Here is a 27,816-nt window from a genome sequence, read left to right as displayed (position 1 = left end):
CTTCTTCTGTCTGCTCCATTACGTTACAGCGACGCACCTCCAATGGCGCTCTCTGGTCTGGCGGCGCATTGGGTCTTGCGTCGCATAGAGTGACGTCACGGGCAGTCAAAACCCATCGGTGTGTTTGGAGCTGTTCCGACTGAGACGCATCTGTCCAAATGCCACTTGAAACGAACGACCTCCCGAAGGTGGTTTCAATCCGTTTTGCAAAAAAAAAAAAAATCGGATTTCATGTAATTTGCGACTGTTCAAACTACAAAAGAGCCATCGGGTTTCAATCTGGATGGGCTGAAAATCTGATTTTGGCCTCGCAGTCTGAACGCATCCCCAATTAATCAATAAATAAGTTATATTTCAAGTGTGTACACTCAAAGTGCGTAATATATACGATATATAAATATAAGAAAATGTGTGGTCACTGTATTTTTGTTTTCTTAGTTTTTCATTAATTTTTGGGGATTTCAGTTGTCGCGCCAGCCTCAGTCACGAGTTCCAAGGCTGAAGTGGAAGCAATTGATTGGGTTTTTAACTGAAATAGACTGTATGAGCAGAACCAATCAATGAGTGCTGTGAAGTAAAACGTCTCCATCAACCGTCTGCATCTTTCCCATCAGCCGCCTCGCCTCCACTTCCTTCATCCGCGGGGCCACTTTTCCTCACCCGCACCTCCGTCCCCGTTATCTCTGTGGATCTGTTTGTGCCTGCCAAAATGCCTTACCACACTTTCACCGAGGTGTTTCCTCCCAGTGATGTGTGTCCCACACTTCATGTGACACCTCCCCTTTCAGCCCCACTGGGACTTGCCTCAGTTGTGCGGGACAGACATGTACTGCGGCTACTCGTGCACGGTACAGAGGAGTGAAGACAGATCGGTAAGGACAGGAAATGTTAACGTGTCAAGAATGAGTATTTAATGCCAATGTTCACTCACATATTTCAATGATTTTGATGAAGTTTTCATGCTGATGCTTAAAGTCAGGCTTTTCTGGTGCATTTTGCCCCTTTTCTAGTACCAGGTAACTAATGAAGTGGCCGTCAAGTGTGTGTGTGTGTGTGTGTGTGTGTATGTGTTGTTTACCATTCTGCCCGTTCTGACCCCTGACCCCTGGCATCAATGAGGCATTTTCCTCCACACAACTGCAGCTCACTGGATATGTCCTCTTTTTGGGGCCATTCTGTGTAAACCCTACAGATGGTTGTGATTTGGTGAAAATCTCAGTTGATCACTGGCAGTTTGTGCAATACTCAGATCAACTCGTCACCTGACACCAGCAACCATATTCACCACGTTCAAAGTCATTATAACCACTCTCTGTCCTATTCTGATGCTTGGATGTCTTCAGTCTTTTAATGTTACCTTCTGTACAGTATAATGTATACAGTAGAGAGTTTTCTCCTGCAACAATGCAGTAGCACTTCACATTTTGTATCTTACATTGACAACAAAGGCTATTCTGATTCTGTTCTGATACCCGGGGGGGTTAGGGGGAGGGGGGCGCCAAATGAAACCAATTATTGCCAGGTCGAACTTTGACCTCACTCACATGAGAAACTGTCAATTTGACTTCTACTGGATGGACTGGCTGTTTTGTTTTGTTTTGTGTTTTTTTTTGGCTATAACTACACTTCCATGTCAGAAAAACAAAACTGTAAATACAACTTCAATACACTTTTTTATGCAGCATAAAATTGAAGTCATTTTTTTCAATTGCCACACATTTTCCTGGACCAATTTCACAGCATTCACTGCTGCATACCAACAGGCTTTAATGAGGGCTCGCCTCTTTCTCCGCCACTGTAAATGGTGAGTACTATTCTTCACGTTCCAGTACCTATTGCTAGTTATAATTTTGTTCCTTTCTGGGAATTGCTAAAATTATTGTTTACTCCCTCTTTCGCCGCTCAACTTATTTGCTGTTCTGTGTTGGTAGATATATTGTTTGTGTCTGAATGCTTTTTTTTTTAGGCAGATGCAATTCTCTCTTACTGGTCACGTCTGTTTACAAACAAAATTGAATTTAACCAAAATGAAATGGATATGGGCAAGGAAGATGCAAAGGGCCTCCAGTCCAACCAAAGAAACCTGTTCATCAACTTCTCAAACGGCATTCTTCTACAGTCCCTGTCAGAGGTCTGTCCCGGTCCCTCTGTCCAACAATCTATTATACACTCAGCCCAGAGACGCACAGAGCGATCAACCAATCCTAACTAACAGCCCAGTTTTCTGTATCGCTGGGAGCAAAGCCGCAGCGGTCATATTAAAAGCAGGTTCCAGTCCGACAGAGCTGAATGTGAAAAGGTCAATACACATTTACAGCCAGCGGAACATTGTCATCCAAGTTCAATTTGGACCGAGGTGTTGCTTGATACCTTGGTGATTTAAAACAGAAGCACAGAGAGTTCACAGGAAGTGGGGGATTAGAGTGGGCTTGAGTTAAAATGTTGGTGTAATTGGTCAAGTGCAGATACAGCTATTTATTGCAATTGGTTCCAGTATCTAGTGCAATTTTGTGACATGGCCTTTTGTAGACGCAATGGGAACAAACTGGAGGTCTTTCAAAACAAAATAAAAGGTTGTGAAAAACCACATCCAGTCCAGCCAACAAAGTACACCAGTTTACATAATGATGTGGATACTGTGACAGATCCTACAAAATAAGAAAAAAAAATGACTATGTTGCTCATACTCCAACAAATATGATCATGCAAATTGCAGGTGCAAATGGTTGTGTTGCGAAGTATGCATCTCTCACATAAACTTTGATTGTGCTCACCAGCGAATAAGCAAGTTAATTCTTTAGTGGCTTGTAGGAAGTTATCCATAATATCACACCCTGCTTTGCACCTTGGTGCTGCTTACGTCACAATCCATGGACTTCATGCTTCTTCCTCCCCTGAAAGTGGTTGATGCACCTGCCTTCGTGAATAGATGCTGCATTGCTATGTAGTTACTGACTTTACCATCATATCCTGGACGTCTTGTGTTGCTTTAACTTTGTGCTACGGTGGCGAGTTTGTTGTAACTCTGAAGTTTGTTGTCAAACATGGCAAATTTTAATCCGCTCGCATACAGCATTTAAAAAACTGAAGGGACTATCATGGGACCTAGTAGTGCGTATTAGTAGATAAAGAAAGAAAAGAAGAGGTGCTCAAAATGCAAGATGGCGTCACAGAGCGAGTTGTTATTTTAAGCAGGAACTCTTGGGGGGTTTGAGGGCGGCGGCGGGGCACTGCTGTGCATAATCAATGAGTTACATAACCAGGAAGTAAACCCAAAAACTCAACAAAAAAACAACAAAACACGCAAGCTGCTCCTGTCCTGTTGGAGTAAATTGAATTGTGGCCGCACTCACATCACTGTTTCGTCCTTATTCTCAGTCAATTACTTTTGAATACACAATGTGCCAACACCTCCCAATGGCACAGCGGCACTGGGAACTAAAAAAGCAGCAACCAAATGACGGTTCATTTATTATATATATTTTTTTTTTATTCAGCAACAATTGTGCTAAGTAGCACTGAGGTTTTAAAGGCGCCAGCAAAGTTAAACTCCTTCCGTCAACTGTCTGTGGCTATTATTTGCAGTATCTCCACGAGGCCGTCCTAGGTTGGGTCGTTCTCTTTTAGGGTTTTCAGAATATGGTCGCCCTAATTTTTGTTTTGGAAACAACTAAAAGATAAATAGTAATCCTTATTTAAGGGTCCACAGTTCAAATCCTGGCTAAAATTGGCAACGTGTGCCCGTGTCCTTGGGCAAGACACAAACCCTAAAATTGCTCCAAATGGGCCTGGCAGCGTCTTGCATGGCGGCAGCCGCCCATTGGTGTGTGGAGTCTGCTTTGTAAAGTGCTTTGGGCTACCGTGAAGGTGCGAGAAAGCACTACATAAGCGAAGTCCATTTACCATTCATTTTCCCCTTTCCTCTCCGGCTCCTGAATCGGATATTTTTTTTTACCCTCGGCGTATTTCCACACTGCGTCGCTGCCAGGGAAAGGTCGGCCACCGTTCGCCCCACCCCCACCCTCCACTTCAGCTTCCGCTCTGTAGGTCACATCTGGCGCTAAGCCTGCTTATGTTTGAGCTTATAGGCTGTTATATTATGTCCTGTGCTGGGTCATCAATTGGAGCCCTGCCAGTTTGTGTGGCCCATCGCAACAGTGTCGATGCAGGTGTAAAAAATCAAACCGCATCCACGTTTTCATTTTCCTCACCCTCTTCATCTGGGTTCTGAATTTCCATATACAGGTGTGAGGTGCAGGATGCCGGCTTATAACGATCTTTTGTCTCCATGCGCGGGCCCCATCTGCAATGATGAAGCTCCTCTATCAACGTCCCCCCTTCGCACGTTTCTACTGTAGCTATTGTCTGTTGATGGATACAGCTGGCAGCCGGCGCTTGTGTGACATTATGAACTCTGCCAGCTGGATGTATCTCATCTCTCTCTCCCTCTCTTTGTGTGTGTGTGTGTGTGTGTGTGTGTGTGTGTGTGTGTGTGTGTGTGTGTGTGTGTGTGTGTGTGTGTGCGATGCCAGCATCAACAGCCTCCTGTTTTGGAAGTTTTATTATTTTATAATATGCATACAAATGTCAGTCCATCAGCGTTCACCAGCGGGCTCCGTCCCTGTGTCGTTCGCTGCTGGCAACGAGGTTCGATACAGCCCAGCGCCACGGGTGGCGCCACTTTCTGGCTCTCGTGATACGCGGCTGTGTTGGGAAGCTCCAGCGATATTAAGGCATTTATCACGGATATGAGAAGGGCGGGAGGAAAAGTGTGGGCAGTAATGTGATTGTACTTAGTATGAAGTGAGAAATATGAAAGCGCACGGCAGTCCGTAATAAGTATGTGCACAGCAGAAAAGGAAATATGGAAGGTTGGAGGAAAATATAGTCAAAGTTACGTTTTTGCATGAATAACTATGTATAATTCATGATAACTGCATATAATGTGTGCGGTGTTTCCAGCGTCTCCAGAGAGAGAAATGATGCGGATTCAAATGAGGAGCAGTAAATGCAACGCGTTTATCATTCTAGTGCTGCCTCCCTATGGCAAAAATAAAGTAATGCAGTCGTATAAGAGCAGGCGGGAAATGAGGAAAGTCGAAAAGACATTTGGGATCAAATAAAATAAATATAAAAAAAAAAAAAAAAAAACTGTTAATTTTCTGTGTAAATTTTACCATTTACATGTTTATACTTCTTGGTTCATTTGTTTATTTGTCTATGCAGAGAGGCCCCAGCCGTGGTGTTCGAACCCCCAACCACTGTGTTGCCCCTGCAGCAACTAACATATTACATGATGCATCTGCCGACAGTGACATTAAGCTGATGAGTCGCTCAACACTCCAAAGGCTAATGCGTCGTGACAAGGCATCGCTACATAATCACCAGGTGAAAAACATGCAAGAGTGACATGATGATGCACCAGCTGACATTTTGAAAAGGCCACTTCAGCCTTTTAGTCAATAAAATAGTAATGAATGTCGCTCAATCAACTATAACTCATATTGTCAGTAGGTTCCACCTTTGCACCTTTGGGGATGCACAGGAAGGTTGTGAAATCTGAGAAACCCTATGTTGCCTGTTCATTTTAGAAGCTGATTCTTAACGAGACATTGGATTCTGTCCTGCTTTTAATGGAGAGGAATATAGCAGTTCACACATCCATTATATTTTTCTACCAAATTGTTAAGTAGGGGGAAAATGAGAGGCAGCACTTACTAAAAAGCATAAGTATCTATGTTTTTTGATAATTCATTGTGCAAGACTCCTCTATTTGAGTCCAGAATGTTGGTAATGTTAAATAACAAAATCTGAAAACCCATCTTAAAATTGCTGCAACATGAGACATTCAAATTGTCACAACACCAACTGAAATCTATTTCTTGCAAACCATAATATATCCCCGGGAACCTCTGCTACATCAGTTTTCAGACGTTTTTTTATTTCTGGTCTGACAACAACAACAACAAAGAATTCTTCAATTCAAAATAAGGCACCAACTTCAAGTTATGGCTTCCTATAATATTTCTTAAGTAACGCAAGAGTAGATCAATTACACGTTTATATAGATGCAAACTAGCAACGTTACATCCTCCTCATAAAGCAAAACGATAAGAGCGATTAATCTCGACTATATTTTTCTATAGTTTTGTATTGCACATTTTACTCATTAACAAGTGGGGTGTTAGTGCTTTATGTAGACAGGAAGTGAACATTGGGGCAGAAACTTATTCTGTCGTCCTTAGCGTTCACTGAGCAGGTGCCGTAGTGAAAATACAAGTGGCGGTTAAAGCAGTAGCAGGTCACCGTGGCGATGAAGCACCGTCTGAGTTCCTGTGTGAAGTAATATTTCGCACAACACTTCAGTGTTGAGACCTTGTCCCCTGGATGACCGCAGGCTCTGGGCTTCCAGACATGATGGCTTTCTAAGACAGCTTACGTAATGATTAAAAACGGCCCTCACAGTTTGGAAATGATGCATTTCCAAATGCGGTACGAGTACAAGTTCGGCATTTTCAAGAGTCTGGTGAACCTCCAGACTACTTCCCCGCGCCGCTCTTCTGTTTGCTGCTGTGTTTCTGTGCAATGCCGTAGGGCACGTGGGCAGCGATGGTCCCCATCTCGGCCGCTCCCTCCACGTGGAACATCTGGTCGTCAAAGTAGATGTGCGGCCGGATCTTCTCCAGCATGGGGCCCTTGGGCGCCCCCGCCAGGAACAGGGCCTCGTCGATCTCCAGGCCCCAGGCCCGGAGGGTCTTCAGGGCCCGGATCCCGGAGCTGGCCGCGCTGCGAGCTGTGACCAGGTACGTTCGGATGGGGCAGTCCAGCCGCTGGCCTTTGGCGTAGAACTTCTTCTGGAGCTTCCCGAGGGCCTCCAGAAAGCCCTTCAAGGGACCCTGCCGGAGGACAGATGCTGTTAAGTCAGAAAACGAGACGGGATCCCTGACTAGATCAGGATCTCATCCATTCATTAAATATACACAATTTTCTTAAAAATGGTGGATAAGAAATTGTCTAATTTTTAAACAAGACTTGTTTCATAGGAAGATGAATAAGTCCAAGACAAACTCATGCAGCGCCAGTGATACTGATATGTATATGACGTCATAGCTGGTATTTGAAAAGAGCCTTGTTATGGCTACACAGCTTGTTTCATAAAGGTCTGTCCAAAATGAAGAGGCGCGCTAATTTACATGTCCAATCAAAGCACTATTTGATTTTGTAGGGAATCATTTATCATCATATTTAATAGATAAAGATGATTTTCTCGCCAAAACGCCTCCACAGTGACTCATTGTTTATGTACTTTATATTTTTATGTGAGGCTCTGACTGCTTGGCTCAGTTTGCATGAACGGTATTTTTTAATCGTTCTCTCTGTCTTTCAAGTACAAAGTAAAAAAAAAAAAAAAAAAAGGAAGAAATTAGTGCAAATTCACATCAACTGCAGTATAAAACAAATGTCTGAGAACATTCTAGTTAAAAATAAAACAACAACCTACACACACAAAAAAAATACATACATGGTCCAGTAATGTGTCCTCGTTCTCCTTCTCGTGCTCGAAGAACTTGTCCAGCCCGTGGGCCTTGAAGATGCGCTCTGATTCGTCGGAGAAGAGGACGGCGTCTCCGTCGAAGGCCACTCTCAGCTGGGACTCAGACACCTCGGTCATCTTCTCTGGCATGAACATGGTGGCCGCGGCAATGCCTGAGTACAGACAGACGTTTGAGGCATCAATCAGGCATCACGTCAGTGAGTCTGACGGCGCATGCGGTCCACAGAACGTCGCAGCAAGTGACGCTGCCACGTTTACATTGAGCAATTTGATGCATAATAACTCTTCCGCTACACTGCCGGCCAAAGGTGAACAAAACCAGCAGCGCAACTCAGAGAAGATTTCAAGAAATATTGATTTTGATTTTTTTTTTTTACAAGCGCAAGTTTGGCACTGGGATGCAATTAAAAGAAAGACAAGGAGCTTATTTTCTACAAAAAAATAAAGATTTGTAAATAAATGTAACCACACAGATGAAAAGAAAATATACACGTAAACACTGAAACATACACAGAAGCTCACATTAATGCATAATTAAAAAAATAATAATAAAAGAATATATAAAAAAAGTATAAATAAATAATTACAACATTTAATCTCTCAGAACATCAGTAAATAATAAATCACCCTTCAAAATCGCACACAGAATTGATTTGTAGCACCGCATATGGGAGAATTTTTTTCAAATACTTCTCAAGTAATCGAGAGGTGGGATTTGGTATTTAAAAGATCTCTTATCGGGTTTCATCAGGAGAGGCTGAGCGCTACGGTTCAATGAATGCAGGCTGAAAGGCTACTGGAGACACCTGTGCATCTCTCTCAGCTGCTGCTAATCAGTCTGGCTTGGAAGGCATGAAGGGAGACTGAGCTGTGGCTGCTCTGATATTATTGTGTGTGTGTGTGTGTGTGTGTGTGAGGTGCCAGGAACTCAACACACACACCATCAGTCTGTGCTGAATGATCTTTTGGGTTTTGATTTCTCCCCGTCTGCCACGTTACAAACAGACAAATGCAATTTCCCCAACATTGTGTTTTCCTGTTGGTAGCCTCTTGACTTTGCCAGCATCCGAATCCCCGTTCACTGCTACTGCTTCAAAGGACACCGATTGGTTCAGTCATATTCCAGCTGGCTGGCCAAAGATGAATCAGATTGAAGATCTTTAAGGTTGCAGACTTGTTGTCACAAAAGATTTCTTCTTTTTTTTTTTCCATGCTGACAGAAACTGCCTGTGAACATTTAATCAGCTCTTTTTTCATTGTCGTTATGAGGTTTTTTTTGTGCACTTTTTGACTGAACTGTCAAGAGTTGGTGTTTTAGCAGTCAGTCCAAATGTATGTATGAATATATGTGTGTGTATATATATATACATATATATATATATATATATATATACATATATGTTTATATATATATATATGACTTTTTTTTCTGGAATGCATTTCATACTTTCAGTCATAGCCTCTATCTCATCACAAGCTCTCACTAGTAAATGGGAGACCTTTAAATTTGGGGTGAACAATTCCTTTAATAACTGCCAACAGTAACACACTGCTATAATCAGCACGAGCGGACAGAACAGTTACTTCTTGGACACAAATAGCAGCTACCATCCAGGAATGCTACGAGTGTTGTCGCAGCTTAAGAGCTATTAAAACACACTCATAATGGCCTTTATAGCGCACAAGAAGAACTAACAGCGGCGCGGCTAATTAAGACCTTACCACATAAAATGTCAAGGACGTTTCCCCACTCTTGACGTGGTGGGGGGGGATCGCTACCGTGCTAAAGACATCGACCGCGTGAGTCACACGAAAAGCCTTGAGAGTGAACGACGAAGCCACGCTGAGATCAGTCGCTGACGGAAACGCGTCGCTTTGTCTTGACAAACGGCGAGGAAATTAATGACGGGGTCTTTCGTCAATCCCTTCGCATTGGCTTCACGGCCTTCCCACGACGCTCGGCTTTGAACCCGCGCTGTTTCCATTTTGGCGCGAGCTCCTTCCTTTTGACAAGCGATCACAAAGCGTGGAATGTGCTGCGCCGGATGTGTGTAAAACACCTCAGAGGCGACTGTCGCGTTACATGCTGCAAAATTTCCCCTCAGCGTGTTCCGCCTTCACGGCCATCACGACGTTGGCGTATATTGCCGGCTTTTGTTAGCGTTCCTGCGTATTGGCGAGCCCTGTGATAATATTCCACTGCCTCTTGACCCAACATGCTGAAATTGCATTAGGAAAACACGAAGACAAGAGCCAATCAGCATGCTGATTTATGCTAATGTCACTGCAGCTGGAGGACACGTCAGTCACGGCTGCTGATTATGGAAATAGGGCAGAGAGACGGGGGAGGGAATCCATACAGTAGACATGAAGCTCATTGTCTGTCAGGAAGTTACACTGCATCATTTCTATGTGCTCATCAATTTTGACCTTGCAGGGACGTCATGTTGGACATAGATATGTGTTGTAATGTCGCCTCACAATCAATACACACCGCATAGGACTCGCAAAAGGTTAGGGATCTTTGGCTATGGAAAATCTAATGCAAATTGTCTAATGGAAGTAGGCAGTTTTCATCGATGTCTTCATCTCAAACAATGCATTCGAATGTATCAGTAACATCATTTCAGGACAATGAATGAGCTAGGATTTAGGATTTGACAAACACTCTACACGTCTCTACAACTTCTGATTGTTAAATCAAATCCATCCATCCATCAAATTATAGTTTACTACTTATCCTGCGCTTGGTGTTGCGGGTGTTGACGGAGCCTAATCCAGCGGACTACATTGTTCATTCGAAAGGCCAATCATTTTTAAATATCAAAAATGTTGAAAAGGCAGTGCTCTCTCACCTTCAGCCAGCGCCTCCCTGACCTTATCGGCATCAGCAGACAGGTAGAGGTTGGTATGCCAGGCCTTCAGGTAGCCAGTAGGGCTGCTTCCACCAGTCATACAAAACCTCTCGATGAACAAATCTGGTGGAGTAAAAAGAGAGGTCATAACATAAGGTGCGGCCGACATAAAAATATCAGTAAAGGTTTTACATATGTATATCCTGTATGTCAACAACATAACAACAGATGACATAAAATAACAATTTACAAAAATAATACAAAGGTACTTGTTGTAATGGGTGAGCTCAGGAGGTGACGTTGAAGACAGAAGAGTGATTGGGACAGAATGAGAAACTATTATGACACAATCCATAAGTGAAGGGTTGCAAGGAGGCAGAGAAGTGCGCAGCAGAAGGAACATAACATCTCTGCTTACATTTTGGCTGAGGGGGGGACTGCGAATCTGCTGCTGGCTGAGAGGTGAGAAGGGAGATGCCGAAGACTTAATGTGAGAAAATAAAGTGTCCGATCACATTACTCCCTAATTAAAAAAAAAAAAGGGGGGGGGGGGCTTATGACTCATAATGTCCTGCCCAGTCATCATCACGCCAAGAGAGCACAGAAGAAGCGATACCAAAAAGGTGAAGTTGTGAATGAAATGATGTACGGAAGCGTACTGCAAACTCAAAGCGAGTGCAACGGAGGTTGAGAACTAGATCTTTCCATCATGTGAATGAACTATATTGTAAAAGACCCCTCATGAATGGTTAATGTTTGTGCGTGTATTATTCAGGGTTAGGGTGTGGCCAGTTCATAGAACCTGACGGAAACTTTTTTTCAGGTTCAGATTTTCAGGTTTTCTATGTTATCTTATGTTATCTTATGTTATCTTATGTTATGTTTCTAAGTTTAATAGCTGTAAATATAAAATGTTGCAATCATGCTCTGTTCATTAAATGTTAAATTACAAAAATAAATATTTCCAAAGCAACTAACCTAATCTCTAATCTAATCTCTTTAGTGGCAACAAGGCTTGCAGTCACTTCCTGTATAATTTCTTTCTCTTCTTCTGTGAATCTTAAGGAGTTTTCGGCTTTTGTCACGACTCAGAGGAAGCTGATTGGGTTTGGAATACTCAAACCCAACTGAAAATGCTTCAATTTTGAGCTCGCTAGGACCGATTCACGCAATGGCACAATTCCAGCTGCCTGGCCAGGTCAAAGCTGTGATGTTTTCGATGTCAAAGTGTTCTTTCCCGACTGTCCAAGACAACAAACACAGAGAGACTGAAGTGCAGAAGACGGGAAGGGAAACAGAGACAGCGTTGTATGAGCCCCCGTCAGGGATCTTTCCATCAGTCTCCTAAATGGTTTATTTAGCTTTGTAGTCCGGGAGCCCTGGTGGCTCTCACCCCAGACACCGCACTTGCACCCCTTCATCAAACCTCCCAAGCGTCCCCCTGCTTTCAAGATGTGTGCCGGAGCGTGGGAGGCAACTTGATGGAAAATGTCCTCGCCATTGATGTCTTTGTCCAACCCCACCCTCCCCTCAGCCACCCCGCTAGAGCAAATGTTTTCATATCATCTTTGTATGATTTATTTTCTGGCCCAGCGCGCCAGAGGAGACCGGTGGCAGAGCTCTCTCACGCCTGTGAGAATAATAACAATATTAATGGATTGGATTTATACAGCGCTTTTATAGGTACTCAAAGCACTTCACATTGAGGCCATTATTTATTCACACCACATTCACACTGGTGGTGGTGAGCTCCATGTGTAGCCACAGCTGCCCTGGCCCAGACTGACGGATGAGTGGCTGCCAATCTCTGCCAAACAGCCCCCCCCGACCACCAAACATTCACTCACGTTCGTATACAAGGCAATTTGTCTCGCCCAAGGACACAACGACAGACTGGGATGGAGCGGGATTTTAGCCGCCAATGTTTCGGTCATTGGGCAACCCGCTCTACCTCCTGAGCTACAGTCGGCCCCATCGTCATCAGGCGGCACATTCCCGGAACCTGCCAGTGTACATATGCAAAGTACATCTATCAACACGCTGGCAGGCACCTTGTGATTCCCCACTGATAGGTAACCCTAGAGCAGGACAGCGAGACGCAGAACACAATCTTTGCAGCTGCTTCAAGAGAGCTAGCGTTGGCGTTAGCGGGATACCGGCTAACTGTCTCTCCAGATTCAGTTTCTGATGTGAAAAGCTGCCGAGCACCACCAAGTGTTTCCCTTTCACTTTCACGAGGCGCCGTGACGTCAGAGAGGCATCGGTTTACTGTCCTTCTTGCAGCGAAAGGTCAGAGGTCAGGGCACAGTCTGGTTGCCCTGAGCCCTGCATGCTGAGAGCCACCAGGGAGATCTAAAGCCCAGGCTTCTGAAGGGTCCGCGCGGCTCCCCGGGGGGTCCTCGGCTAAGACCTGTTTTGGTTTCCGGGGGCCCTTCCAAAATTATTCCAACGACCCGAGGGAACAGATATCTCAATCTCACCCCCGACCCGCAACTCTAAAAGACTCCAAAACATGAGAGGAGCCGAACAGGAAGCGGTCTGGGCGAGGAGGATGTCGCGACTGGGCCTGAGATCGTCCTGGGAAGGATCGCTGTCAGTCAGCTGTTCACACACTGCGTTGTTTGTTCTCTGTTTGAGCCTGCGTCAGCATCAGGAACAACACAGATTATCTCATTACGGGGACGAGCCTCCCGGCATCTTCTGGCTCCACACTGGAAAATGTCTATTTAAGGGTCCACGTGTGTCCCACGTGTGTCCGTATCCTGTCAATCAACTTCCCAGATTAGGATCTCTTTCCTTTAATTCTTTTAAATGTTCCATTATTTTAAAAAGAAAATTAGTGCTAAGACATAGAAACACTAGACTTTGCATTTAGGAAACATGACATAGCTGACAGTTTTTAAGTGATCTAAACTTCTTTTACTGGTTCTGTTTAACATGTTTTAAGACGCTTTAGATCCACATTTTAAAATTGAACATCAGTATATTTACTCAAACATAGTTTTACAAACATTGTCTTAGAGTTCACACAAAATCCGTCTTTAGGTTAAATTTCTTGAAAACGTAAAAACGTTACAGTGTTATTACATCATGAAAGCAGAGTATTGAAGTAGAAGAAGGCAACACCCATTTCTTAATCCCAAACAATATATTGAATCAAAAACTGATAATAGTGGTGAAAATACAGTAAAAAAAAAAAAACAAGGTCAGCGTCCCAGTGATGTCAAAATGTGAACAGCATGATGCAGAGGACTGTTTAAATACAGTGGATTTATGGACCAAGTGTGTTTGTGATTTTCTTTACAGTTGATTACCCAATTCGAGAACAGCGTGTTACGCAGTAGGTGTGATAAAACATTTTACAGTTGGACATGTGGAGTGGAAAGTTCAGAAAAGGTAAATTATGGCCATCTGTAAAGGTTACGGTGCGTTCAGGTGCTTCGAAACTCACTGTGATGGTTGATGGTGTTGATGAGGCGGATCCCTACGTGCGCGTGGTTGTAGGTCACCAGCACGATGTCGAACAGCTCCTCACTCTGCGGGTACAGCTCGCGCAGTCGGACGTTGACGGCCTCCAGAGCCTGAACGAAAACACAGCAACCGGGACCACAGTGAGGCCGACGGCCGCACGGTAGGCAGAAATAAATGAACACGTTTTGTCGAGCCTGTGGGTTTCAACCTTGACGAGGGGGAACGCGGGTCCCGGAGCGAAGGGTTCGTTCTCGTGTTGGATTTGGTAGGCCAGGTACTCCTCCACCCCTTTCTGCTCGAAGATCTTCTGCTCGCATTCGGTGCGGAACAGGACGCGGGAGGAGACGGCGATGGTCACCGCGTTCTCCGGCTTTGGCTGCCATACAGCAAACAAACAAACAAACAAACAAACAAGACGGTACTTCAGAATCGGAAAACAATAGAAACGGAGACGGTCGGCGATGGTGATTGAGATAGCAGCTGGGGGGGAGAAGAAGTGGGAGGCATGAGAGGAATGGATGAGACTCACATGAGGCCTTTCTAATAATACTTTATTAGATCTGTAAAGCGTGCTCATGCAAAACAAAAAAAAAAAAAAAAAAAAGGATTCTCTCCTTTACGAGGCACCTATGGGGCAGCGTCAGTAAAAGTTTATGTGGCGCTCGTCTCATCACTACGCACGCTGGGCGGCACGCGCAGAGACGCTTGACGAGGAGGCGCAACGATGACGACAGAGAGCGGCGGTGGCAGCAGACTGTGAAAGACGTTGTTAGCAGCTTGTGAAGTGGACAGTGTGTGTACAATTACATCCAGGCCTTTACTGTGCGTGGCATTTTACAAACACAGGTGTTTCACAGGCGTAGTTTAAATTTTTTAAAAGAGTACAAAGATCAGATTTCACCTTGTAGTTTGTCGTGTGGGTGTTGCTTAATCTAAATTTGCCCTCTGTGGAAAGACGATAAATATAAGATCTCTTAGAATAAATGGGGTCTTAACATAGATCTAAACCTTGAATGGTAAGGGCAACAGTGACGAGGTTGTACCACATTTAAAAGGTAACATCAAATTAGTCCAAAACAGAAACACCTCAGAAGATATGAACAAAGCCAGAAGCGTTACTTTGCATGTATTGATTAGAATTTAAAAAAAAAAAAAAAATGATTTTGGAAAAAACAACAACTTTTGATCCATCTTAATTCTCACTGACCTGTCTTGAAAGGTAGTGTAAACGGTTTCATCCAGTTAGAGCAGAGTTGGACCAGTCAGCATGCTTTGGAGAAGCCGAAGTTTGAGCTAATTATTCACACTTGTCTTATTTGGTTTTTGGTCTGATTCGGCAACAATTTGTAAAACTTGTAAGCCAATAGTCATCGACCCACGTCTGGATCACCCACACATCCAAATATACAATCGAAACTCGAATCTCAAGATGTATTGAGTTTTACCAAAAATGAGCAAGCTGATGGATGATGTCACCACAACTCCGCCCAACTTCATATAGATCCAATGAATAGTCTGAATACACCCCAGTTTGTGGTAAATAAACCCCCCCCACACCCCCCACCCCACACACACACACACAACCGCAACTTCAACTGCTCTTCTTTCACTGCTTCAGCTTTCACCTTGAATAGTTTTCCGTCCTGTGACAGCCTCAGGGAAGAAGCTATAATAGAGTCCTGCAGAGGAAGTGATGAGTTTTTAGCTCCTAAAGTGTGTGTGTGTGTGTGTGTGTGTGTGTGTGTGTATTTGCAATTGTTACTGAGGACTATCCCTCCTCCGAGTCATATGACCAGTCCTAGATGGGACGGCTCATGTTGCCCAGTGTGTGTGTTTACCCCTAGGCACTAGCATGTAGAGGAGGAGGAGGAGGAGGAGGGCGACATTCCGCGGGGGCCAGCTGGCATTAGTGCCAACAGCCAACAGCTCGATTCAGATGATGTCTGGAGCCACAGGAGGGCACGGAGGACTCCGAGGCACAATAATGAGTTCAGGGGAGTGTGTCTTTGTACGCACAACTTGTGCGGAGTGCGCGTCTGCATACTGATCAGCGGGAGACCTTCAGAAAATGAGCGGCAATGTACGTGTATATGGACTACAAATTGGACAATTTGAAGAAGCTGTGCGGAGAGTTGTGTTGATATGTTTTGATCCAGGCTTAAGTATTTCAAGCAACAAACACACACACACACACACACACACACACACACACACACACACACACAGAGGAAAGCTAATCGTCAAATTTCTTTGTTCCTTACGCCTTCGCTACAGTGCGCTGTTCACACTTGACGCTGACCTGTTGTGTAATTGGACCTTTCAAATTGTCAGACATTTGCTATCATCTTTCCAAGATTCTAAGCCGATGTACGCTGTAAAATGTTTAGCTCGACCGGACGAATTAAAACCCCTGCCGACTAGGATTCGTCTCCGCGTGCACGTCCTGCTGTCGTCTGCTGATGAGAGCTCAGCGTGTCGGCTCGTTAGCTCAGCCAGTGTTGAGCGGAACATGAGTGGTGCTGGGTGGCGGCGCACACAAGGCATTGTCAGTGTGGCGGTGTGGTCGGTTAGCGGAGCAGGTGCGTTTGGGTTTTGGTCATGCGGGAGACACTGGCAGGTGTGTGCGGAGGAGTGGGAGGGCGTGAAGGGCGGTGATGGTGGACGTTCAGCAGGCACGGGGACAGATTTTGAGCACACGTGCCGGCGATGACGATGACGACGATGATGGAGGCAATGCGACAATACTTACGAAGAACACGCCTCCCTCCACTTTCCGGGCCCGTCTCCCTGTGACCTTTGTAAAATGAATCATTGCATTCATTACATCTTCAGGTTTAAAAAAAAAAAATAGAGTCATTTAAAATTCCCACCAAAACAATGCAGTTTCTTATTTTGCGCTCTAGTCTTGGATTGAAATTCAGAAAAACACTGAAATGACTGAAAAAGGTGGTTGAGCTTCACAAGACCTTGGTAAGGAGCCCGGATTCACATCCAAATACAAATTCCTTAACTTTGTTTTAAATTGATAAATGTCTTTACTGTTTTACATGTGCTGACTTCTGTTGTCCTGCTGTGCTGTCTTGCCAAGAGATGGCAATCTCACTGGACTTGCTGGGCAAACAACTTGAGTGAATTGTGTCGCACGTACAATTCAGTCAGAAGGAAGGCTCCTGAAAAAGTTTTACTGCTTGACAGCAGGCAGGTGGTGTGATATTCCGCGTGGTCTCTGGCGCTAAGGCCTGGATTTCTTGGTGAATTCTGCTGCAAGACAGCGGGGCAGATAAACGAGACCCATGGCGCAGCTCATTCGCTGAAGTCATTTGGCTCTATGAATAACATGTCACACTGTCTGAGAGTGATCTCAGGCCAGGAGAGCAACTCTTTTCCTGTGATATGACACTGGAAGTGTTTATGGCCTGCCCTCTCTCACTGGGCCTCCACCGGGAATGCATCAATCACAAGGGCCCTCTTCTCAGGTACTCACAGTGACCATAACCTCATAAAGTAAATGTGAAGTCAAACAAATAGATAATAAGTAACACAGTAAATGTCTTTATTGCACCAGTATGCTAAACACTTTTTTCCTCAATGAAATATTTTTTTAATTCTCATTTTTATTAAAGAGCCACATTTACACTTCTCATCCTTACTCCCCCACCTCTAAATGAATCCTGTCAAGAGCAGTGCCAGATCAGCAGAACTCATGGATTTGTGTATTACGCAGATCCAGTCAGCTGAGTCAGCTGCCATTTACATATCTGAGCCTGGGAGAACTCCTCTACCCCCCTTCTCACAGGGAAGGAAGGAAGGATGGAAGGAAAGTGTCGGAAGGGATTCCCAGACATCAGAGATGCGGTGCGGGACACTGGTAGTGGTGGGGGCTCACCGCAGATATATTTATAGCTGGCTAAAAGGCCAGAGAAGATTCAGACTGCCCGGGCACATATGCTGGCAGGCCTGTGCTACTGAACACTGGTAGAAAGAGCTACATTGATTTGACTGAAATCAGGCCAACCACAGTGAAAACAGAGACGTTTTCAAAGGAGCTCCCAATATGTTATTTATCGTCAACTTAGCAAGAGTAACAAACAAATTAAATCAGTAACAACGAATACGAATTGAAAAAGCTATTTTTTTTTGTCAAATGAACATGAACCTCAGCCTGTTTCAGATGATTGGTTGTGGAAAGTCCGCAAGTTATTCTGCATAAGGTTACCATTCGGAAGTCGCATTTTCTAAGTTTCTGGGCAACTTTCTCATGAGAAATGGACCTAAAAGTCGAAACTTCAGTTCTCGACAACTGGGGTTTGTAATTTCTTCTGACAGCACATGTCAAGTTGTATACGAATTCTGAATTTGTGTCGCCATAAAGACTAAATTAAAAGTCTAAAGTAAACAAATCAGAGGTCATTTCTAATGAATCCAAACCCACCCTAAAAAGGCTAAGATACAATGATATATATTTTTTTTAATTGAGCATCTTGTCAAAGCTACTGGTATATAATTGCTATCATGCTAAAACAAAAAAAAATGTCTTGTTTGCTCCGGTAAAGAGAAGTCTATCTCACATGCACCCCAACACTGTATCCAAGCTACAAGTGGCCACTGCTCAGTGTCAGCTGTCTCTTCCTTTCATTTCAGTGAAAGCTCTCTAATCTGTGTGATCCATCGGCTCACGTGCAGCGTGCGCTAATGCAATCGCTGTCTTTAAACTCTCAACATGGATACACGTTTCCACGAGAGCTCCGCTTAAACCCGTGTGGTGAGCTTCGGACGATTGCAGAGGTGGATCTGTGTCATCTCGTTATTAATATTCAGATAGTCCACCAGTAATGGACGTTTGCGCTCTGAAAACACAGCAGCGCGGTCACGCTAATCCCTGGCAGGCGGAGATTACTCAGCGTCGTGCTACTTTTAGCTCCTATACCTTGGCTTCAGTATGTGACTGTGAGTGTTTCCTTGCCACCCCTTGCCAGTATGTCTGACTTTTCCAACAGAGATTTGTTTGTTGGCCCACTCAGTCTGGCACCCTGACACTGGTTCGCCATGAACTCACCACTTGCACCACTGCAGTTCTATAAAAAGCACTAAAACCTGACGCAGAGTGTGGCTGCTTCTCTTTTAATTGTCAGCTTAGATTCATGCTAAACTTTCCTCAACCAGGTTTTTTTTTTTTTTTTTTGAGTTGTGTCATCTGCAAACGTGATGAGGAAGTGAGGACTTCCAACGGAGAACATTTAATGATAAAGTGGGTTTATACTGTGTTCCCTCTGGATGTGAGATGTAATTCAAGCCACACATACACGTAACACATCTTTTTGTTTTTGTTTTTAAATGCAGAAGCAACCAAAAGTAAAGTTAAGATGATCTTCAGAAACATAAAAAAAAAAGAACATTTTGGAAAGTTAGCCGTGATGTCTGAACTCAGTCAAACCATCTTTGAGTTCACTTTCTCGCTTGCTCAGCAAAATGAGTTCCAATTTGTTTGACCTTCAATATATTTATAGATTTGTAATCTGGACCGTGGGATGACATTTTGCACGTGTTTTAAATGGGCCCTCGCAAGCCAAGAGAAGGTCATGATGGGAGTGTGACACCACGCTGTGCGGCGCCTGACACCCTCTCACCTTGTCTCACCCCTCCAGACAAGCCACCCACCCACGTTGGTGAGTGCTCGCAGTTGCACATGCACGACCTAAACATCTGCGTGTCAAGAGTCAACCCGAGAAGGGCAGCAGCACCGGGGCGGGTGAGAAGAGATCTACAGTGAAGGGATCCTTGGATCTTTCTCCCAGTGAATTGCAAAGAAATTTACAGGCGATCCGACGCAAACACAGACGGATGTGCAACATTCCGGAAAGAAAGGTGGAAGACTTACTGGCTTTGGCTTGGTGGTGAGGCCCAAGTGGTCTTGGTCAAACTCTTCCTTCCCTTCCCATGATCCTCTGCTGTCCCCATTGGCCGAAGGGCCCACTTTGAGCTCCCTCACCTGGCCGCTCATCACCTGCACGGGGTCCAGGCTCATCTTCACCATAGAGGACCACCGTTAACTCCCCCGACCCCACTTCGCTTCAGACTGGACTCAAGGTTCTTCCTCTGCTTGAAGAGGACCGGACGTTCCGCCGCATTTAGGGGATTACTCCTTCCACGTGCACCGACGAGCGCAGCCACTGCCGTGCGAGAGCTGCTGGAGGGTGAAGAGCAGAAATCCCTTCCCCAGCCACCCCCTCTCCCGAGAAGATTACCCGCCACTGCGACCTACTCCAGAGGACGCTCGCTCATTTGCAACCAGACACTGGATCACGCTGTCACCCCTTCACACACATACCATCACATGTGCAGGCCAGTCCTCTACGAAACGTGTTGTCCATCTGCCGCTACCTCAGTCCATCGCGCCTCTTTCGCCCCACTCGCTCCGCTCTGTCCCCTCTTCCCCGCCTCTCCTCATCCCCCGCTCTGTCCCCCACTCCAACCAATTGCAGCCCTCCTTCCTTACTCAGCGTGGCTCCTCCCCCATTCTGCCCCCTTGTTGACGGTGCAACTTGCCCAAGAGGCTCATGGGATGTTTAGGGAACCAACACACAAAGTAAAAGGTGAGGAAAAAAAAAATATATATATATATATATATATATATATATATATATATATATATATATGTATATATATATATGTATATATATATATACATATATATATATATACATGTACATATACATACATATATACATATACATATACATACATACATATATATATATATATATATATATACATATACATATGTATATATAAAATTAAATAATATATTTTATAAGAGTAGTAGTATACGCATGGATCAATGTGTGATTATTTAATGTATGGGATGGGATGAGTGTACATGAGTTTTAATTCTACTACTTTTAAACCATTATCCACTTTTTATGTCTTTTTTTATAATTTAAATTGTAGAATTATCTGATTTCATGGAATATTCTAAATAAACGTAACTAAATTAAACAATGGTTCACAAATAAATAATCCAAACATATCTGTAAATGTCACATAGTCAGGCTCTTGTCTTCACTGAATGCTTAACCACGGCTGATTTGATATCCGTCAGACCTTTTTCTTTTCTTTCCTCATAAAGTTTCTATCACCCATGTTGTTGAAATAGTAACAGGTGTATGATTCTATAAATATGTGCCAGTGGGTAAACATAACAGTCTGGCAGAGTGTGTGAGTGAGTAGGGGAGGGGTTGGGTCAGGGAGAGGGGAGGTGAGTTAGCCTAAAGCCAGCAGATAATGGATGTAACCTTCCTTTAAAATCAAGGTTATACCGATTTTAACGCAGGCCCATTAGTTGTCGTTTTTTTTACTCACAGCAGGAGCAGGACGAAATGCAGTGCTGGCGCTAACAGCAAGCGTTGTTGTTGTCACGTCACGGAAGCTGTGTTTGATTGTCCCTCAATGCTTAGCGTTACTGCTCAACGCTGGATCTGGTGTCGCTGGATCTTATACCAGGAACTGCAAAACTGGCTTCACATCATTGGCCAACAGAACAGTGAGAAAAGAGATGTTCCATTCAACCTCTGCAGCACTTTTTTCATACATTTGTGCAGCTTCAACTTCAGTCTGACAGCCCTGCGACCTGGAACATGAGTCTATGTGAGAAAATCCGCTCACTGGATTGGTTAAAAGATCATCTGCCTTTGTTGTGCACTATGTTTGTGTAATTACTTTACTACTCATAGTGTGCAACACTTTTTTTTATTCAGTTGACTGATTTGCAGATATGTTTCCATTTAAGAAACATATAATCTTTCAATTTCATTGTGCTTATGGAAAGACAAAAAAGGCCTTGTTTTAATAAATTAAACAAAAACTTAATACTAGTATTATAGTATAGTGTTATTCTTTACCCTGTATTTTTGATAGATCATTCACTTACTGTTTTTTCTCCTATCAACACTATGTCTTAAAGAAACAGGGTCTTAATTCACAGTTTTACCGCATGTGGACGCTGGAGTCGGATATACAGAGTTAACAGCGCCATCCTGTGGCGGCTCCGCAGGGTGCACCTCCTCGCGGTGACCTCCATCTCTGCGGTGATTCATTGTTTCTCTGTGGCTTCTCTCTCCCTCCCTCCCTCTCTCTCTCTCATTCTCTCTCTCTCTCTCTCTGTGGCGTTTGCTCTTGCGCCAGGCTGAGACCGAACGCAGAGGCTCAGAATAGATTTATATTGATCACTGATGGGTGGCTGCAGGGAAAGGCCAATGGAAAACAAGGGGTTGGCCAACACTTTTCCGGCAAAAGGATAAAAAGCAAAGACCCAAACAGCACTAGCGCTTACTGCTTGATCCATCCATCCAAATGCTCAAGTGATGCGCTTCCTGACCATTTTATTAGGTCACATCGTTATTAATAGGTCGGGGGCTCTTTCATCATCAGAACTGCGTTAATTTGCAGCATAAAATCAAGAAGGTTCCTCATAGATTTTGGTCATTGCTGACTGGTTAGCGTCATGCGTTTCCGGCAGACTAGTCAGCTGCACGTTCAGGAAGCCCAAACCCCCTTTTCAACACACCCCAAAGGTGCCGTGTTGAATTGTGATTCACTGTTTCCCACTGACTAATGATGTTGACTTATACGCATCAGTTTGCCCCCAGAAAGCGCAGAGCATTTTGCTTTTACATTAGACCACCGACATTGCTCCATTGTCCTTAACAAGTGAACTTCATTTCACATTGTGCAAACTTTTCAATGCACATGTCCAACAGCTCAATTTTCAGTGAGTCATAAATGATTGCATAACGTGCTGTTCTCTAACAAGGTGCTTCACGGCAGAAATCACAAACACCTTTGATCCGTGAATCATGACCACGAAATGTTCTGCTCCGGCGACAGTTTGTCCTCAAGCAGTCCTCCTCATCACGCTCGTCACATTTACAACAAGTTATTGAGAAATTGACATCTCTAGTTGTGGTTTTCTCCACCACAATTGTTGACTTTTATCGTAGATAAAAAAAAAAATAAAGAAGCATGTTTCTACTTTCATGACATGATATCACTGCAGCATGAACTACATGCCACACATATCTGTGTTGCATTTCCCATCAAATACATCTATCTCTAACATTTGTGAGTAGTGTATATATTACACGTTACTATGAATAATATAATTGAGATTATAATACATATGTGTGTGTGTGTGTGTGTGTGTGTGTGTGTGTGTGTGTGTGTGTGTGTGTGTGTGTGTGTGTGTACTGAGAAGGGTTGAGTATTCTGTGATAAAGCCAAACCTCGGTCTTCGCTTATCCTTTTAACGGCTCTTAATTAATTCTCTACTGCTGTGTGGCTGAATAAATGAGCCTGTAGATACCAGAGGCCAGATTAATTTCCGTAGTCATTACACTCGCGTCTTCATGAATTACGATTGTGTGTGTGTGTGTGTGTGTGTGTGTGTGTGTGTGTGTGTGTGTGTGCGTGCGCGCGCGCTTTGCGATGCAGCATGAGTGAGTTTATCCGGGTCCCCGTGCTGCTCTCTCATGCATTTTGGCCTCGGCATGGTTACCATGAGAACAGCGTGACTGGTGACATCACTGCAGCAGTGTGACATCATCGTCGGACGGTGACTCACACTCTTGGCTCGGCGTTCTGAAAGGATTTCGTGCTCGAAGCGAGCGAGCGGGTGGCGAGATGAGAAAAAACAAAAACAAAACAAAGCACGCGAGCCGAGGCGACAGCGGTCGACATCCATGAGTTTTTATTCTATGTAACAAAAATAATTACATGGCCTTTAACTCTAGTCGGATAACAGTGTTGAAAAGCAAGTCGTCAGACGGGACACACGGACATTTACATAAATATCATAGAGGAGTGCGGATGAGTGGAGCTGCGTCGCACAATTGAACACCAGCGACCCCCTGTCCAAAAAAAGAAGAAAGAAAAAAAAAAATCAATGAAAAGTAAAACGTCGATGCTGATATTCACCTCACACGGCACCTTTCCGGAGTTGACAGCTGACGGACTGATCAGCTTGGAACAACGCATCACTCTCCTCCCCCCCAATGCAAACACAAGGACTGGTTTCACCACGTGACCCATTTCTGGCACGCAAAACAATCACAAAAAAAAAAAAAAAAAAAAAAAAGCGCGCCAGCGGCGGAGGAAAAGTGAAAGTGGCCCTGTCGCTCTGAACCGACGCTAATTAAGATAGATGGGATGTAACAGGCTGGAGTGAAGGATGAACACGTCGCCCCGCTACTTTGTGAGCCAATCTGTTCCAATCAACTGTTGCGCCTCTTAGCGCTTCAACGTGAAATGGGATGATTAACCGAGCCGGTGACAACAACAATGAGTCACAACTAGACCCAGCGGAACACATGAAGCTGTCAGAGCAAGCGGGCAGCAACAGTCTGCAGGACCTTTAGCTGGGTACGGTCCAACTTTAAGGGGGTTCACTTCACGCAAAACCCTGACAAATTCAATGGGATCAGTTGTTGAAACAACTTTTTTTTTTTTTTTTTTTTTGAGGTAACGCTTCACAAAAAGGGAGTTTGTTTCCTGTGAATGCGTGAGCTTGCCCTGTTGTTGACAGAGAGGCATGAGGCAATTGTTAAGTTCACATTAGTTTAGGCTACAGTAGACTAAATGGTTTGTTGTGTCTTTGGTGAGGACACATTGCCTGACACGCCGGATGAAAGGTTTTCAAAATCGATTGGATTTATTTCATGTTTCCATCTGGTAAAGAGCCTGTAGAGACATGTGGCTGCAATAGAAATTCTAATTAGATTTAGTGTGAACTGTCCTTGGAAAAAAACAAAACAAAAGAAACTTGACATTTCAGAAAATATGCAGAATTATTACTTATTGTATTAGGAGTATTTCCAAATTATTGGGTTGTATGTGTCCTTTTCAATTGATCGTGGTTAATTTTTTCTATGTCTATTTTTTTTTTTTTTTTTTTAATTAACGCCATGGAAAATACACAAACATTGCAACGTCACACCTTGTAAAGTCGTAACATTAATAGATGCAATTTCTCCATAATACTTCTTATAAAAAAAGGCTTCAGCGCTTTGTCCAACTTTTTCTAGTCCCCTTTTCTCCCTCTCCGACCTTATGTCACAAATATGGAGAATAAAATAAAATAATAAATAAATCAAAGGCAATTTCATTTCCACCTCCAATGTGAGAACTATGTGAGAGACCAAGGACACTAAACCTAAACACATAATAAGTTGTCATTTGCAATATATACATAGGAATAGTTGGTTTTGATCTTGCGCCATATTTATTACACCAGAAAGGAGAGGAGTGACTTTACCTCCGGCCACTAGGGGTCAGTGTGACACAAGACAGGTTGTTGTTGTTTATTTCCCCCCTAAGTATCCACTTCAACCCCTCTGAACTCACCCCGCCAGCCCCTCCAGCTGTCTGCTGACCAGAAGAGCTATTGCGAGAAACGTGCCAACGTGTGTGATTTGTAGAAGTGCAACAACAGACGACAGCGAACCAATGTCCCACGTGGCGACATCTCGTTTTATCGGCAGACCACAAAAGCAAGAGTGCGGGTATAGGTCAGTCATAATACACGGAGCGTCGGTGTGTGTGTGTGTCAGAGGGGTGGGGGGTTGGGGGGCTTACACTTAGGGGAGGGGTTTTCTCTTTGTACAAAGTGAGACTGCGGCATCTCTCGTTACACAAATGATACAGATACAAAACACGTGAAGAGTCGCAAAAGTGTCCTGACGTACAGCACTCGTGGCCATGGCACACACCCTGTCTCACACCACATACACACACGCGCAACTCACACACACACACACACACACACACACACATGCACAGTAGCTGTGTCGTCATATGAAATCAATTCTACACTAGTGTTACATTTACATTTACATGTTATGCCTGGTAATATTCATACATACGATTACAGTCGCATCAGAATGTACATATACCTTTTATCGTTACATTATCGCACACAGGGAAGGAGGCCCCTGGGAAGGGAAGGAAGGAAGGGAGGGAGGTAAGGAGCATGCTCATTGGCTGGGTGGCAACAGGGGAGATTCTTCTAACAGGCTAACAAGAGAGGAGTCAAACGTTTTTCTTTTATTTGCCTCTGTAGTCAGAAGCTGCATTTCCAAAACAGTTTTTCGCAAAGGAATCTTTCTGAAATTTCGACAAAGCATAATTGTGATTTGGAGGTGTTTCCCTTCAATGGTGTGAAGCGCATCAGCCATAACTGTCGTAAAATCTTGTAATATTCCGTCTCCTCCTCGGTCCAAACATAAGGCGCCATTTTCACTTGAAGTGAACTGACCCTGTACGTCACGTCCGCTGACGTGTAAATGCTAAAAAAAAAGTGTTTCCATGACACTTTTGCGGTATACCTCTATATCGACACGTCTGAAAAACCACCTCATGGGAGCGTAAAAACCTTTTAGCGATATTTCAGAGGTTTTTTTGAAGTTTAGGTGTTTCCATGACCAGTTTTTTTGTTGTGATATTTGGGTTTCGCACAATTCTAGGGGTCATAGAAATGGAAATGACAGGTGGGTCATTTCTGAACGATCCACACGAAGGTCGTCTGTCGCAGTAGTTGATGGAATGGAGTAAAAGCTGGGCATGCTCCCTAAATGCAGGCACTAGAAACAAACCTAAAACCTCATAGGCTTAATTTTCTGGAGGAAACGATGGTCGGTTTGCCCGGTACGGGGCACCATGTTCCACCATCGAAGCTAATTCAAATGATTTGCCTCATATCTTGACCTCAATGCGTCCGCGTCATCCTCTCCGAGACATTCAGGTGATCAGCCCTCCGGAGAGCTATCAGGTTTGTGAGTGCTCAAGGTTGACTCATCTCCCCACTGCCTTCGGGAAATGGACTTCCTCATAACAGGGAGGAGATGAATAAATCGCCACTGCCACTTTGTGTATAAATACCCGCAATGTAAGTTTAATCGCAATGTAAATTTAATCTGTGTAAAAAGCTAACAAGTTTTCATCAAGCTTCACCTGTGCTAACTGATTCCTAGCCATTGTGTAAAAGACACTTGACCGCACATCCTTAGCAGTTTAACCAGCACAAGATTTAAATGACAAACCCTTAATTTTGAAACAACACGGACACAGATAGCTAGCGTGACAATTTCTACTTTTCTGCAAAGTCGGGAATGCTCTGTGTGCTTTGTGCCGGCACACACGAGAACATGCTGCAGCGGGCTTCCTCAACAACCTTTTGCTCTTTTTCAAATTGATTTTAGATCTGAGCTGAGTTCAGAAAAGTTCCTCTCCCTCCCCTCTGCCCTATTATCAAAGCACTTCCTCGGTGACATTTGGAGTAGGGAGGAAGACAAAAAGCACAGGGGAAGGCAGGACACAGGGTAAAGGGACGGCTGGCCAGTTTAGCTTTTCGTGTGGCCACGACTGTGAATCACGGAGGCAAGTTTGGCCTTTTTGGAGAAATACCGCGTCTGTCACGTGGCATCTTAATACGTCCTGATTATCTCTGTGCAGCAAACTCCCACAGACTCATTTCGTGACTTAAGTTGTTTGTATCAAAGTCTCCCACGAAAAGCACAGCTTATCTCTTGTTCTGTTTAAGTACAAAAGACACACTATTCACCCTTTTCCACCCAAAATCAGTTCTAAACCTTTCATAATAGGGCAAATTTCAAACTTTTACTGACATAAATCCATAAAGATGGTGGCAAGAATTCCATTAGCCGAGTTAATTAGCCTTACAAAAGAAATGAATTGATGAATCACCAATGATGAGGAAGAAGAATAGGCTTTAAATGGTGGTCATTTATCACTAAGACAGTAAGACAGTTAATCTTTTTCAAACACAAGCTGTATTTGGTCTCTTGTCAAGTTTTTGTGACAAAGGTCTGGTTGGTAAAGTGCTGACAGTCTGTTGGCAAAACTGTAATAATACTTTTATCTTTAATA

The 27,816-nt window shown here is 43.9% G+C and overlaps 1 protein-coding gene across 1 annotated transcript; it reads right to left on the bottom strand.

Annotated features, from left to right (window-relative positions):
• Positions 1-5,182: 5,182 nt before the first annotated feature.
• On the bottom strand, positions 5,183-20,422 carry nt5c1aa (5'-nucleotidase, cytosolic IAa). Its single transcript, XM_076011720.1, has 7 exons — positions 19,760-20,422; positions 16,631-16,675; positions 14,090-14,257; positions 13,862-13,991; positions 10,411-10,533; positions 7,523-7,707; positions 5,183-6,896 (listed from the first exon to the last, which is right to left on the bottom strand). Exons 1-7 carry the CDS (start codon positions 19,913-19,915, stop codon positions 6,540-6,542), a joined length of 1,164 nt encoding a protein of 387 aa, XP_075867835.1. The 5' UTR covers positions 19,916-20,422; the 3' UTR covers positions 5,183-6,539.
• Between the last annotated feature and the right edge of the window lie 7,394 nt (positions 20,423-27,816).

This window comes from Nelusetta ayraudi, unplaced genomic scaffold (assembly GCF_046127955.1).
Source record: "Nelusetta ayraudi isolate G7.1 ecotype Tasmania unplaced genomic scaffold, CSIRO-AGI_Nayr_v1 ptg000135l, whole genome shotgun sequence".
Classification (NCBI taxonomy): domain Eukaryota; kingdom Metazoa; phylum Chordata; class Actinopteri; order Tetraodontiformes; family Monacanthidae; genus Nelusetta; species Nelusetta ayraudi.
This window is presented reverse-complemented; position numbering and strand designations above follow the sequence as displayed.